This window comes from Panthera tigris, chromosome F2 (assembly GCF_018350195.1).
Source record: "Panthera tigris isolate Pti1 chromosome F2, P.tigris_Pti1_mat1.1, whole genome shotgun sequence".
NCBI lineage: Eukaryota > Metazoa > Chordata > Mammalia > Carnivora > Felidae > Panthera > Panthera tigris.
The window spans coordinates 40,722,079-40,738,676 of record NC_056676.1 but is presented as its reverse complement, the minus strand read 5'-3'; the positions used below and the strand labels follow the sequence as shown (position 1 = coordinate 40,738,676).

Genomic DNA, 16,598 nt, shown 5'->3' with positions numbered 1-16,598 from the left:
CCTATATTTAAAATGGGACTAAATGGGAAAGGGACAAAGACAAGATGATGATGATGGTAGTTAATAGGTAGTATGTATTACATGTCAAGTACTGTTCTAAGTGTTTTACATATGTTAGCTAATCTAATGCCCACAAAAAAATCTGTGAGGTAGGTACTAGTATTACATTCATTTACAGATTCATGAACTGGCATAGAATGGGAAATAGCTTGTCCAGGGTCTCAAAATTCAGACCCCATCAGATTGGTTCATACTCTTGTCTTCCTCCTACTGTTCTGCAAAAGAAAGGGTATATCTGAGAATCTTCCGATATTTCAAAGTTAATTATAAGTAATTTCTGAATTCTCAGTTTATTATCTATTCATTTTTTTCTTGGTGCAGGAAGGGTCTTGGACACAAGTCAACTCTTTAGGCTCTGGGAATACAACAGGGTATTTGATTTGGATGAAGACATACTTTTCACCTTTGTTTTACTGCAATCCTGTGGAATCACATTTTTTTCTTGGATAATGTAATAAAAGATAAGAGCAAATTTAAAAAATGCAGAATGGTATTATTAGTCTTTCATTCAATGTACATTGACTACTACTGGTAGAAATAATGCAAAAACAAAACTAAAATTGCACACCACAAAATTTTTTGGAGTTCAAAAACTGATCAAGTATCCTGTCTTTTTTCTTAATCCTAAAAACCTCCAAACTTTATCTGGGGAAAATCAACGTTGGTTAAAAAAAAAAAAAAAAATCAATAAATGACAACTACTAGTTATCTAAAACCTGGTAAATTTTCTTGACTAAAAAATTGATGGAGTAATACAGTTTTAGTAATATTTAGATAATCAAAATCTGACTTAGCAAAACTGCATTTGGTAGAAATTATGGTTTTAAAAACTAATGTTTGCAAAAGCTGTAATCTGTAAAATATGATTCATAAAAAAGTGACCAAGGAATCAAATCTTTGTTATAAAGTTTACTTGGAAAATAATCCTGAAGGTAACAACTTAATTAAAATGGTCAATAATGGAGATGAGTTCAAAGTTAATTCCTAAAGCTACTTTCACATGAAAATTAATTTTAAGATAATGCTATCTTAATATTTTTATAAGTATGAAGTCAAATGCACTTTGATTCAAAATGGCAGTTTTCAAAAGTACCTATTATTCTGGGCATATGGTGATGAGCAAGATCAAAATAGACCCTCTCAGGACTTCATAGTTTAGTGGGGAAGTAATCTGTCACATAATTAATTGCTGAGATAATGTTGAAATAATAAAGCAAGATCTATCTAGCTTGGTGGTCAGGAAATTTAAAGTCTATGACTGGGTGAATAGAAGTTAATTTGGAATAGCATGTTGGAGGAAGAGGTAGAAGGTTAGAAGTAACATGTTTTCTTAGAGACCATTAAAACTAATGGATTTTAAGCAAGAAGGATACTTAATGAGATCTACATTTAAAAATAGATAAATACAGTAAATACAGAAAATGGCTTTAGGGAGTAGAGGTGGCAAGACATCTCAGGAGACCTGTTGGGAAGATCCTACAATAGTCCAGATCAGAGATGGTGCTTTGAAGAGTAGAGGTTATGGAGAAAGCAAACAGTACAAAGCTTTGAGAGCTATGTGGGATCTAGAATCACCTGGATTTGTGGTTGATTGGCTATGGAACTGAGAATAAAGGATGTCAAGGATGATTTCCAACTTTTTGGCATGAATCAGGGTGGTGGCACTCTTACTGAGAAATGAGAAAACTGCAGGAGAAGCAATTTTTGGAGAGAAGACAAGTGGGCCTGATGAGATGTTCATGTAGATTGGTCTGAGGGGCAGTTATGTACAGATATACAGAACTACAATCATGATCTGGGCTAGAGAAAAAAAATACAGGTTTATGCAGTGGTAGTATCAACTTAAGGAGAAAGGCACATTGAGAGGACGTAGAACTCCAGTCTGATGCACTGGCAAAGATGTTCAAGAAGAAGCAACCAGAGAAGTAAGGAAAAATTGAAATGTGTTAGAGAAGCTAACCTAAGTAAAAATAGGGTTTAGTATTTCAAGTAGGAAGTAGTCAACATTGTCAAATGCTTTTGAGAACTCTGATGAGGACTAAAAAAATATCTTGTGGATTTATTGGCAAGGAGTTTGTCAGTAGCCTTTAACGGTATAGTTTTGGTGGAGGACTGGACTGGAAACCGGATTGGAGTACAGATCTTCCTTGACTTATGATGGGTTATGTCCTGATAAACCCATCATAAGTTGAAAATACTGCAAGTTGAAAATGCATTTATACACCTAACTAACCTACCAGTCATCATAGCTTAGCCCAGCTGACCTTCACCATGCTCAGAACATTTACAGTAGCCTATAGTTGGGCAAAATCATTTTTTAAAAAAGTTGTATTTATTCATTTTGAGAGGGAGAACAGGAGAGAGTGAGAATCCCAAGCAGATTCTGCACTGTCATCACAGAGCCTGACATGGGGCTTCAACTCATGAAATCATGACCTGAGCCGGAATCAGGAGTCAGATGCTTAGAAGACTGAGCCATCCAGGCGCCCTGGGCAAAATCATGTAACACAAGCCGTTTTGTAATAAAGTGTTGACTATCTCCTGTAATTTATTGAATAGTGAGAGTGAAAAACAATGGTTTTGAGTGTATTGGTTGTTTACACTCATGATTTGGTGGCAGACAGGGAGCTGTGGTTCGCTGTCGCTGTCCAGTTTCACGAGAGGATTAGACTACATATTGCTAGCCCAGGAAAAGACCAAAATTCAAAATTTGAAGTTGATATTTTCCCATGGATGTTGAAAATTTATCTTTAGTTCCCAGAGCTTTAAAATGTTAGCGGTAAAATAAAATGTGGTAATTATCATGTTGTTCTATTTAAACTGAGTTTGTATGACTTTGAGATGATAAGAATTTGTATTCATTGTACTCATGCTAATGCTAGCATCTGATGTTTGAATTTCTCAACTTATAAAATACTAACAGGAGTATGACCAAATATTTTTTCATACTTTTTAGTAACATCTAATTTTCTTATGTTCTTATTTTTGTTGAAATGATCTTTCTGCTTAAAGTCATCTCTAATAATGTGGTTTTATTTTATTTTATTTTTTTTGTTCTAGTTCACTCAGCCCCTAAAGAAATTACAGTGCCTAAGAGACAAGAAGAGGAAGAACCTGATAGCCTAGTTAAATATTTCAGTGTTGTTTGGTGTAAGGCTTCAAAGAAAAAACACAAAAAGTGGGAAGGTGATGCTGTTCTCATTGTAAAAGGAAAGTCATTTACATTAAAGGATTTGGAAGGCAAAGACATTGGAAGAGGTATTGTGATATTACATAATGCTTATGATTTGGCCTAAAATTAGTATATATCTGAGGTTACATAATTAAAATGATTGGGTTTTATAAAGTGTTAGTTTAAGATGCTCTTTAACTAAATTATAGTAGTCAGTCTGACAGTCTTTTTATTTTTTTAGTGTTTATTTTTGAGAGAGAGAGAGAGAGAGACAGAGCATGAGCAGGGGAGGTGCAGAGAGAGAGGGAGACACAGATTCAGAAACAGGCTCCAGGCTCTGAGCTGTCAGCACAGCCTGACACAGGGCTTGAACCCACAAACCGTGAGATCATGACCTGAGTCAAAGTCATACGCTCAACCGACTGAGCCACTCAGGTGCCTCATCAGTCTGACAGTCTTATGTATACTAACTCACTGAAGCAAATCCCATTCCATGGATTCATTTTCTCTAAAGTGAAATGGCTAGTCAGGGTATATACAGTTATTCTGGTATTTTTCTGAGATTAAGCAGTTTGTCTTAGTGTACTTTTCTCCCCAGAATGCTAAATGATTAAAATTAGAAAGATGTTGATGTCAGGAGTGGAATATTATCTAATTTCAATGATATCCAATAAAATTTGAAAAAAAAAAAGGTAATGGCTAGGAATGACCTAGATTAATACATATAAATTGGAGGTTATCATTTCTGTTATGATATAAATGTTGCCAGCATGATTTGTACTAATACAGGTTAGCTCACAAATTCAGAATGCTTAACACCAACCATGCTTTTTGGCATTGTCTTCAATCATTCATTCATTCATTCATTCAGTAATATAGTTAATAGTTTTCAGTAACCGTTATGTGCCAAGCACTATGCTAGGAGTAAACATTCAAAAATGGATATGATTTATAGTTTAGTGGGGACAAGACAATATAATTGATAATTAGGAGGCAATAATAGAATTGTTTCATTGAGAATTTGTACTCAGTGCAATAGGAAATAGGCCATTTAGATCTGCCCAGGAGGCTGGGGGAAAGCTTCATAAGAGTAATTGCTTAAGGTAGTATTTGAAGGATAGTTTTGTAGGGTATGAGAAAGGGGCATACAGAAGAGGGAGTAGTATATGCAAAGGTATGAAAGGAGAGAAGTAAAACTAATTCAGTGTTTCAGGAATGTAGTCTGTGAAGGTCAGGGACAGAGTGATGAGTGGAGGCTGAGCTGAATTATCTGCAACAGAACTTTTGTATTATAAAAATATTGAACAACTATTATATATATGTTATTCTCAGCTTTTAGAGGAATTAAAAAGAAAATTACAGTTCATATTCCATGTTGTTGGTTAAGGTAGATTGGGGCTAGATTTTAGGAGAACTTGTTTATACCTATATGGTGAAATTACATTCTAAAGCCAGCTAGAGAGGTAAAATTATCAAAATTACCCTGGAATATTCCTTACCCATAAGGCATAGTATACATGGTTTTGTGTATGTGCAGTTTATAATAAAATGGTCTTTCAGTTGCATGTAGCAAAAAATGCAAATCAGGTTTCAAATAGTGGGTTTTTACTCTGCACAAATAGAATCACCTAAGGTGTTTTTATTTATTATTATTAATGATAATGCTCATAGGAAATGCCAATTTCTGTGTCTCTGCTACTGTTTTATTTATTTTTTATTTTAATTTTTTTATACACTTATTTATTTTTGATAGAGAGAGATAGAGCACAAGTGGGGGAGGGGCAGAGAGAGAAGGAGACACAGAATCTGGAGCAGGCTCCAGGCTCCGAGCTGTCAGCACAGAGCCTGATGCGGGGCTCAAACTCACAAACTGCGAGATCATGACCTGAGCCGAAGTCGGATGCTTAACTGACTGAGCCACCCAGGTGCCCCAATTTATTTTTTAAATGTTTGTTTATTTTTGAGAGAGAGTGCGAGTGAAGGAGGGGCAGAGAGAGAAGGAGACAGAGGATCTGAAGCAGGCTCCGTGCTGATAGCAGCAAGCCTGATGTGGGGCTGGAACTCAGGAACTCCTGAGATCATGACCTGAGCAGAAGTTGGATGCTCAGCCAACTGAACCACCCAGGTGCCCCACCTAAGGTGTTTTTTAAAAATACCAGTGCCAGGTCCTGACCTGGCAGGATTTATTTGGCCTGGATGGTGATTTATTTGGCCTGGATGGTGGAGAGAGGCACTGGCATAAATATATTTTAAGTTTCTAGATTTGACCGGGGCTCGAACTCATGAACCGTGAGATCATGACCTGAGCTGAAGTTGGATGCTTAACGGACTGAGCCACCTAGGCACTCTGGTTTCCAGGTGATATCTAATATCTAACCACTGCTTTAAGCAATAAAGAGGATTTTATTGGCTTTCCAAATGAAAACATCCAAACATAAGACTTTATTGCTTAATTATAACAATAAGTGTATCAACTTGGAATTGATTTTGTAAGTTATTGGCTCTAATGGAGGCAGTTTTTCTTTTAAATGAATTGAATGTACAACATTTAAATATTGTTAATGTAGGGGGGTGCCTGGCTGGCTCAGTTGGTTAGGTGTCCAACGTCAGCTCAGGTCATGATCTCAAGTTTGTGAGTTCGAGCCCCGCGTTGGGCTCTGTGCTGACAGCTCAGAGCCTGGAGCCTGTTTTAGATTCTGTGTCTCCCTCTCTCTCTGCCCTTCCCCTGCTCATACTCTGTCTCTCTCTCTCTCAAAAATAAATAAACATTAAAAAAAAAAAATATATATATATATATTGTTAATGTAGGGATAGAGCCTCAAGAAAAAAACCGAAGACTGGAGTGCTGCAGTTGCTAATAGCTCATGGTAATTTGGTTAAGTTCATCTGACCATCATTACGTGATACCCAGAAAAAAAAGAGTTGTGGGAAACAAAGCTCAAGACTTTTAAGAAAGTCTTCTGGAGATTCAGAGATGTTTGAGAGAGTCATCTCTGTAGATCAAAGTGAAAGGAGAGATTCTGGAGTTAGACTTCTAAAGATGCCTCAAAATTAAGTTTATTCTCGTCTCCCATTTACATGTAACTCAGATGAATAGTAATTGGATTCTATATGAAGATGAAAATCTTTATTGATGTGGAGTGGTCAACACTGCAGTTGAATTGAGATAGTTTGGGGAATGGAGGGATGGGTCTTTTGCATTTAGGAACACCAGCTAAGTAATTTCTTCCTATATCAGAGCATTAAAATTAAAAATTGTTCTATCATAAATAATTTAAGAAGATATATTGGCTACTGTTTGGCCCAGACTGTAAGGTTTAGCCCAGTTTTAATAGGGTGAATTGTAGCACTTTATAGCTAATTTAAAAGGGTCCTATCATGTTTTCTAAAATGTGACAATCTTTTACTTCATTTTTAGAGACTTAAAAACATTTATGGTATGCAGTTCTTGCCTCTTGTAATGGCCCAGTAACTACACATTTAATGTAGGCAGGCACAGGAATCAAAGATTCCACCACTCTATGTATCTGGTTAATGAGCTCATTTTGAGCATACTGTGACTGACTTACTCATATTTATATTTCATTAGCACCTTGCATATGGCAACACTTAATAAATGTTGAATTAATACTTCAGAGAAGCTTGATATTATAAAATACCCCACTTTTTAATTCAAGAGCTAGAACTTAGACTATCAATGACCTTTTGCCACAAATGCATTTTTACTTTGCTATCTCATGTGGAACAGTAAAGTACTGATTGTGGCAGCAGTTGCTTTTATTGCTAGTTTTCCACATTTCCACTTGTTTCTAAGTGGAAATAGAGATGCCGTGGTATTTCTCTAGTTTATTCACAAGAAAGGAAGGTCCCATATAGCCTACAAAACTCTTCTTGGCTTGATTTTCAACAGACAACAGATGGCAAAACTGTGAGTACAGTAAGTTATGTTTTCTTTTTTTTTAAAAATTTTATTTTATTTTTTAAGAATGTTTATTTTTGAGCGAGCAGGAGTGGGGGAGGGGCAGAGAGAGAGGGGGACAGAGGATCCAAAGCAGGTACTGCACTGACAGCAGTGAGCCCAATGCTGGGCTTGAACTCACGAACTGTGAGATCATGACCTGAGCCGAAGACAGAAGCTTAACCGACTGAGCCACACAGGTGCCCCTAATATTTTATTTTTTTAAGTAATCTTTACACTCATCGAGGGGCTCAAGCTTACAACCCTGAGATCAAGAGTCTCATGCTCTACTGACTGAGCTAGCTAGGGCACCCTTGGCTATATTTTCTTTAGATTTTTTTTTTTTTAACGTTTTTTTATTTTTGAGAGAGAGAGAGACAGAAATACAGAGTGTGGGTGGGGAAGGGACAGAGAGAAATGGAGACAGAGAATCCAAAGTAGGCTCCAGGCTCTGAGCTGTCAGCACAGAGCCTCATGCGAGGCTCAAACTCACTAACTGTGAGATCATGACCTGAGCCGAAGTCGGACACTTAACCAACGGAGTCACCCAGGTACCCCAGCCATATTTTCGATAATTAAAAAAGGCCTTGCTTTCTCTAAAGCTTGGCTAATTTTTATAGTTTTATTATTTATTCCTTCTGATTTTTTTAGTGTTTTGTGTTTTTTTTAACCAAAATGATAAAGTATGTTTTCATTCTGCTCCTTGGTTATACAAGGCTGTTTGCATTCAAAGTACAGTTTTCATTCTGTACAGTTATGGGAAGGTGACTATGGTATCACTAATTATGTCATCTTAGAGGGTCAGTAAATTAAATTCACACACTCCCTTCTCAATTTAAAGGCCTTGCATATAAATTCAAAGAGCTTGAAAAGATTGAAGAGGGCCACAGAGTGATGATTGGTGGAAAAGAAGTAGAAGTCATGGGCATAATCTCTCCAGATGATTTCAACAGTGGCAGATGTTTTCAACTTGGAGGAGGAAGCCTTGCTATCTCAAGTTCTTCTCAGGCTGCCAAGAAGTGTTTCTCTAACCCCTTCAAAAGTGTTTGTAAACCAAGTTCAAAGGAAAATAGACCAAACGGTTTCCAAGATTGTAAACCACGTCATGACCCACATGCACAAAGTAAGATGTAAAAAATAATTTGAATATTCTGTTTTTACTGTCAAAAGATATTGGCATGTGAATTTAAAGTTTAAGTTTTGTTTAAAGTTTTCAGGTGAAAGTATATATTATTCTTCAGGTGTACAACTGACATAAGGAATAATGTTGAAGCTATATAACAATATAGTTTGGGAATCATTTTATAAATAAATGCCTAATTCTAAGAATACAGTAGTGAAGAATACTTGTGTTGAAGGAAAAATATACAAATTGGAGATGTATACACACATCATACATGTATATGATTTTGAATAATATCTGATATTTCAGCAAGAAGAAATATTAGTCAATGCATGAGTCAGGATTATGTTTATACTTCTCTTTTGACAACTGTATGTTTTGATCACATCCATTAATGTATTAAAATATTGAATGATGAGGTGTCATGTAAATAACTTAAATTTTACTTATAATCATTAAATTTAATGATTTAATTTTAATATTAATGAGTCTAATTTAAAAATAATATTAAAAATAAAACCTCACCTGTTTTTTGATTGTTTACTTAACAGGGATTTCTTCAGTGCCTTTTTTTGCAGTGTAAACTGTCATCAGAGATCTTCTCATTTGTTGAGAAGACAGACAAATAAATTTGGATTGTAAAGCAATAGTAGATGTCGAATTTGGGGTATCAAGTAGGTTGCTTTCATAGTAGTGGTAAAATGAAAAGTACATAAAGCAACATAATTAAGTATTTTTTGCAAGTATTATAGAGATAGAATTTTTGAAATAAAGGGACTGTTGAGATCAGTCTCTTCCCTTTGCATTTGAAGAAAGTAAGGCCCAGAAAGATGAACCGACTTGCCTAAATTCAAAGAACTATTGACATTTTTGGGATAAAACCCCAAATTAAAAATTCCTAGCTCTATATGAGCTTACCTGAGACTTAATTGAAAGAAAGTGGAAGCTTCTGCTTCTGTTTTTTCTTTTATCCAAATATTTTATCTGTCCCACCAGCTCTTTCAATAGGCTTCCTTCTCTTTTATTCTTTCTCTCTGCCTTCCTATTACATAATAGAGGGATGTGGGGAACCAAAAAGAATAATGTGCTTATTTAAAGATCTGAGTTAGAGTCCCATTTTCCCACTGAACTAACTGGTTCTTTGTCCTCTTGGGGCAGTCACTTGTCTCACAAATGGGTATGTCTCCTCAAGTCTACATTGTGGGTTCTAATCACTACCATAAAGACATAGAGTGTCTGCTATATACCATGTACAATAAATATTTGTTGACTGAATGAAAAATTTTATTGTGATAACATATATATATATATATATGTGTGTGTACATGTATGTGTGTGTGTGTATATAATATAATAAAAGCCCTTTGTGTTAATGATTCTCATTTATTTATCTTGCCAAGGGTAGAACTAGGTTGTAGACTTAAAATGAAAGCATGAAAGATTTTGTTAGCATTAAGTCGTGCCTCATTATTGTGAAGATAGAGAGAGGCATCTTAAAATTTGAACTGGTGTCCTGTTATTGTGGTGGTTTAGGTTTTATCTTTCCTGAAGATGGATGCTTTGTTAGTTGACTTAGATCCTATGGTCCTTCTTGCTTGAGTGTATTATCCTCCCCTCTTATCTTTTCTTTTTCCCCTTTGTATTATCCTCACCTGTTCTCTTTTTTCCCCTTTGTGCTTTTCACAAGAGAAAAAATGGGGCCATTTCTTGGTTAGAAATCCACAAGGAATATACTCTTGCTCTGCTACTGGGATATAGAGGAAAGCCAAGAGCTAAGTTTTCCATTTTCACTTCCTAATCCTCTGCCTGCCAGGAATTGACCTCAGAAATGGGAGTTCCTTTTAGTTGCTCAGAAATCTAGGAAGATCCACAGAAAACTTTCCTCTGGGTAATCACTAATGGTAGACATGACCAGACTCTCATTCCTGTGACTGCATATTTCTGCATTGCTGGATATTGTTTTAATCTACTAGAACCTATTTTCTTTATCTCCCCTTCTCCTTTCTGTTCTCTTTTTTCTTTTTGTTTATTTAAAAAATCTATTTCATTTTTTTTTAATGTTTGTTTATTTTTGAGACAGAGAGAGATGGAGCATGAACAGGGGAGGGCCAATGAGAGAGAGGGAGACACAGAACCCGAGGCAGGCTCCAAGCTCTGAGCTGTCAGCACAGAACCTGATGCGGGGCTTGAACTCACGGATGGTGAGATCATGACCTGAGCCGAAGCTGGACACCCAACCGACTGAGCCACCCAGGCGCCCCAAAATCTATTTCATTTTTTAACCATGATGCAGACATATAAATATATCCCAAAAATAATTTTGATGAATTTATTACCTGACTTTAGATTAATTGAGACCTGCTTTCTAGTTATATTTGAGTTTGTATTTTTTGGTGATATTTTAATAAATCTTGAACTGTATTAGCATATATCTAAAGAATTACATTATTATTCAATGGTTGCTTTTATTTGCTGCTTTGCAAAGATAAATGAATTTGACATTCATGAACGTAGTAATTAACTTGAAGGAAATAATGATGGTGAAGTCAATGGAAAATTTGTCATCCTTTCTCAGTTCTTCTGGTTAATAGAAGAAGTAATAGTCATTGTTAGTGTGTACAGAAGTGAAAATAATGGGAGGCTTTATGTTAAATTTGGGGTGCCTTTCCAAAATAAGAAGCTGTGATCATTCTCAAGTGCAACTTGGCAAAATTCCAACCTGTGCTTTTAGTTGGAAATCGTTCTCTTTGCTCTGAATACTGAGCTATTAAATGTGTGGCTTACTGAATACTCTATTAAACAGTAGTGAATTTTAGTGGCTTTTTTTTTTTTTTAAGTTTATTTAGTTTGTGGGGTCCCTGGGTGGCTAAGTTGGTTAGACATCTGACTTTGGCTCAAGTCATGATCTCATGGTTTGTGGGTTCGAGCCCCGCTCCAGGCTCTGTTCTGACAGCTTGGAACCTGGATCCTCCTTTGGATTTTGTGTCTCCCCCTGTCTCTGCCCCTTCCATGCTCATGCTCTGCTCTCTGTCTCTCTTTGAGAGAGTGAGAAAGAGAGAGAGAGTATATATGAATGAGTGCAAGCAGGGGAGAGGCAGAGAAAGAGCGAGAATCCCAAGTATGCTCTGAACTGTTAGCATAGAGCCCAATGGCCAGGCTGGAGTTCATAAACCATGAGATCATGACCTGAGCTGAGATTAAGAGTAGTTAGGCACATAACCTGCTGAGCCACCCAGGTGCCCCAATTTCAGTGGTTTTGGAAAGCCCTTTGAAATTCTCTGCCTGAAATCTTACATTGATAAGGCATGAGGTTTTATTTTTTAATTTTCCACTCTTGCTTAGTATCACTGTTACTAAACTTCAACTTTTTTGCCACAAAGGATGGCAAACAGTTCTAAGTTATGAGTAATTAAAGCAAGATAATGTAGTTGCTGACAAAGTGAAATTGCAATACATTAATAGGTAAACTATCATCTTTTTCTTAAGATTCTCTTGTAATGTCACGACCAGACAATAATCACCAGTGGATGTTCAATAAGAACTGTTCTCCTATTGTGGATGTAGTGATAGATCCTTACCTTGTATATCATCTTCGACCACATCAAAAAGAAGGGATCCTATTCCTATATGAATGTGTAATGGGAATGAGGTAGGAAAATAATTTGTTTATTCTGACTTTTGATTTAACCTGTAACATAATGGTTTTCTAGAAAAAGTCTGATAAAATGAGTCTCAGTATATCATGAATTATGCTTAATGTGTGCATTTATTCCAAAAGTGGTTCTTGATGGAATCCCATGTGCCAGATATCTTGCTAGGAGCTGGGCATACAGGAGTCAGGACCATGGGTCCTATCCTTAAGTAGTTTTTAAGGTATTTGAAGAAATAGGTAAATATAGTCAACCTTAATGTGGTACAATAAGAGCTCACTAGTATGAGAAAGGCTTATGAGGGCAAAATTGAAGTAGCTGTTAATTCTGCTTATGAGACTTTTGAAAAAAGATTTTCTTCTTATCTCACTTCTACTTAAAAAAAAAGGAGTCTTCCCTACTCCCTTTTAAATATTTATTTATTTATTTATTTATTTATTTATTTATTTATTTATTTATTTTGAGAGAGAGAGAGAGAGTGTAAGCAGGGAAGGGGCAGAGAGAGAGGGAGAGAGAAAATCCCAAGCAGGCTCGGTGCTGTCAGTGCACAGCCCTATGCAGATTCAGGGCTTGATTTCATGAACTGTAAGAGCATGACCTGAGCAGACATCAAAAATTGTATTCTAAAAAAAGAAAAAGAAGAACTGGATTTTTAGTCATCTGAGTCACCCAGGTACCATCCCCCAAAAAGGAATCTCCCTCATTCCCTTTTAAATGGAGTTTTCTGGTAAAGAACTGTAGCATCCTTTCTTTCTTTTTTTTTTTTTTTTAATGTTTATTTTTGAGACAGAGAGAGACAGAACATGAACGGGGGGGGGGGGGGGTAAGGGGGCAGAGAGAGAGGGAGGCACAGAATCGGAAGCAGGCTCCAGGCTCCAAGCCATCAGCCCAGAGCCCGACGCGGGGCTCGAACTTGCGGACCACAAGATTGTGACCTGAGCTGAAGTCGGACACTTAACCGACTGAGCCACCCAGGCGCCCCCGTAGCATCCTTTCTTAAAGATATTTTAGAGGACACACGCACACAAAAGCTTGATAAAGGAAGTAAAAAAGAATCAAAGGAACCTGCTAACATCTTGTTATATTTCTATATGTATTTCCTTTTTGTTTTGCTTTTAATGCATAGGCCCTTGATTTTTAAATTGATTATTTAATAGGGAGTTGCGAATGTAAATTCCCTCACACTCTTTTTTTTTTAAGTTTTTAAATTTTTATTAAAAATTTTTTTTTTAATGTTTATTTATTTTTGAGAGAGAGAGAGACAGAGCATGAGCAGAGGAGGGGCAGACACAGAATCGGAAGCAGGCTCCAGGCTCTGAGCTGTCAGCACGGGGCCTGATGGGGGGCTCGAACTCACAAACTGTGAGGTCATGACCTGAGCCGAAGTCGGACACTCAACTGACTGAGCCACCCAGGTGCCCCAATTCCCTCACACTCTTAAGAACCCTTTGCATGATGACAGCTTAAGGAAATGCTATATCCCAGAAACTTTCTAGACTCCTGTTCTTTCTCAAATCTGCTCTTTTCTTTGGAGACCGTATCTCATTTGGCCTGGAAAGCAACTTTAATTTCATCTCTCTCACTTTCTCAGTTTAATCAAACCTCAAATTTTAATTTTGAACTCCTAAATATCCTTTGATTCCAAATCTTTTCTGGCACCACACTGCAGCAGTGCTAGTAATTGACATTACACGATTATGTTTTGTTTGGATTTTTGCAGTGGCATCTAGCTGTTTCTGATGCTCCTCAAATTCACTCTTATTGCCACCAGCTTGATTTTTCTGAAAAACAGTTCTGAAAATGGCATTCCCTTGCTTAACATGCTTCAGACTCTCAGAACTTACAGGAGTGTTACCTGATCTGTAACATGTACTCTGCTTGTGATTTGTGGGATTATTTTAGTTGGACATAGACAAGCCTTGTTTTTTAATTCTGATAGTAGTATATTTAGTTAATGAATTATTAGAAAAAGCAGCATTTAAAATTTTTGGTTTCGTTAATCATGCTTGGACTTTTCAAATAAATCTAAGTACAAAAGGGAGTTGACTTAAAGAAAAATAAATAATAACATATAGTATCACATATATGGCAAAAATTGTGATGGTAGTCACGAAAGACTGATGTTTGGGAGACATTGACTTGCAAGATACAGTCTGAGTTTTCAAGGATATGTATGCTCATCTTTAGTCTCTGGCTATCTTGCCAGGTTCATAGCCTTTGTATTTCCTTGTTTGGAATTCAGTTCAAGCTCCCACTGTGTTGAACTACTTGATTCATATAGTGAAATCTTATTTACTTTTGTTTGACAAGATCCATCTTCTCAGTGAAGACTTCCTGTTCTCTTCCCTCCACTGTGGAAGGATGGATCACTATTTTATCTCTGCCACTCTATATCTCAGCTGGCATTTGGTTTTGCATTGGCAAGTTGTTGATCTAAAATGGTAATAATGGGAGTGCCTGGCTGGCTGGCTCAGTTGGTAAAGCATGCAACTTGATGTCAGGGTTGTGAGTTTGAGCTCCATATTGGGTGTAGAGATTATTTTTAAAAAATTAAAGACTTTTAATTAAAATTTTTAAAAATCTTTAATTTAAAAAAAATGTTTATTTTTGAGACAGAGACAGAGTGTGAGCGTGGGAGAGGGGCAGAGAGAGAGGGAGACACAGAATGGGAAGCAGGCTCCAGGGTCTGAGCTGCCAGCACAGAGCCCGACATGAGACTCGAACCCTCGAACCGTGAGATCATGATCTGAGCCGAAGTCGGACGCTTAACCGACCTAGCCGCCCAGGCACCCCCAAAACAAATCTTAAAAAAATAAAATGATAATGACTGTAATTCATGTTTGTGACTTTTTTCTGTACTTTGAAATGGAAAACATATAGTTGAATTTTGGTTATTATTTTTACTAATAAGAAATAGAATGAATTAAACTATAATCAAACTGGGGGCCTCTGGGTGGCCCAGTTGGTTAATATCTGACTCTTGATTTTGGCTCAAGTCATGACCTCATGGTTTGTGAGATTGAGCACTCTCTCCCTCTCTCTCTGCTCCTTCCCTGTTCGCGTGCATGTGCATCTATGCACTCTTTCCCTCTCTCTCAAAATAAATAAAACAATTTACACTATAATAAAACTCCACTTTTAAAAAATTTTAAGTTCCAGTTAGCATACAGTGTAATATTAGTTTCAGGTGTACAATTTAGTGATTCAACAATTACATACAACACTCATTGCTCATCACAAGTATACTCTTTAATCCCCATCACCTATTTCACCCATCCCCCACCTTCCTTCCCTCTGTTGACCATCAGTTTATTCTCTGGAGTTAAATCTGTTTCTTGGTTTGTCCCCCTCTCTCTTTTTTCCCCTCTTCTCGTTTGTTTTGTTTCTTAAATTCCACATATGAGTTAAATCAATATCACTCATCATCAGGGAAATACAAATCAAAACTACAATGAGATATTACCTCATACATGTCAGAATGGCTAAAATCAACAACACAAAATAGATGTCAGTGAGGATACAGAGGAAGGAGAACTCTCTTTTTCTAAATTTTTTTTAATGTTTATTTTTGAGAGAGAGAGAGAGAGAGAGAGAGAGAGAGAAACAGTGCGAAAGGGGAAGAGGCAGAGAGAGGGAGACACAGAATCTAAAGTAAGCTCCAGGCTCCAAGCTGTCAGCACAGAGCCCGATGTTAGGCTCAAACCCACAAAGCATGAGATCACCTGAGCTGAAGTCAGATGTTTAACCAACTGAGCCACCCAGGCACCCCAGAAAGGAGAATCCTCTTACACTGTTGGTGGGAATGCAAACTGGTGCAGGCACTCTGGCAAACAGTATGGAGATTCCTCAAAAAGCTAAAAATTGATCTACCCTATGATCTAGCAATTGCATTACTAGCTATTTACCCAAAGAATACAAAAATACTAATTCAAAGGGATATATGCACCCCAATGCTTATAGCAGCATTATCTACAATAGCCAAATTATGGAAAGAGTCCATTGACTGTGAATGGATAAAGAAGATGTATATATATATATATATATATATATATATATATATATATATATATAATGGAATATTAGCCATAAAAAAATGAAATCTTGCCATTTGCAATGACATGGTTGGAACTAGAGTGTTATGATAAGTGAAATAAGTCAGAGAAAGACAAAACCATACTTATTTTGGTACTATCCTTAATTCTTTTGATTTTATAACATGTATATACATATATACGTATATATATACGTATATATGTGAAGAGCTTTAAAAGCTATGAAGTGATATAAACATGCCACTTAATATTCTTTATTATATTTAATTTTAATTTGTATTAACTGAGTAGGTCCGTAGGATAAGTCTATTACTAAGTTACATGTATTAGATCAATATTTAGTGTTTTTTTCTTATAGTGCAGGGAGCTATATGATTGAGGAGTTCATTTACTGCTTGAAAATCATAAATACAGCTCAATTGGTCTTTCTGGTTAAGATTATAATATATTTTAAACTTTTTTGATAACTGATGCTGAAACTGATAAAAATTGCTCAACTGTTAGTGATAAGAAGCACAGTTATAGTTATTCAAATGTATATATAAAATTGGGATTCATTTCTAGTTTCTCTAAATATATATGT

The 16,598-nt window shown here is 36.4% G+C and overlaps 1 protein-coding gene across 4 annotated transcripts in view; it reads left to right on the top strand.

Annotated features, from left to right (window-relative positions):
- Nucleotides 1-16,598, top strand: part of LOC102965968 (RAD54 homolog B) — a 94,540-nt gene that overhangs the window by 50,618 nt on the left and 27,324 nt on the right. For all 4 annotated transcript variants that reach the window (XM_042973202.1, XM_042973203.1, XM_042973204.1 and 1 more), the window contains 3 exons: nucleotides 3,121-3,318; nucleotides 8,032-8,313; nucleotides 11,800-11,962. In XM_042973202.1, the coding sequence (XP_042829136.1) occupies nucleotides 3,121-3,318; nucleotides 8,032-8,313; nucleotides 11,800-11,962 (643 nt within the window). The remainder of the gene's footprint in view (nucleotides 1-3,120; nucleotides 3,319-8,031; nucleotides 8,314-11,799; nucleotides 11,963-16,598) is intronic.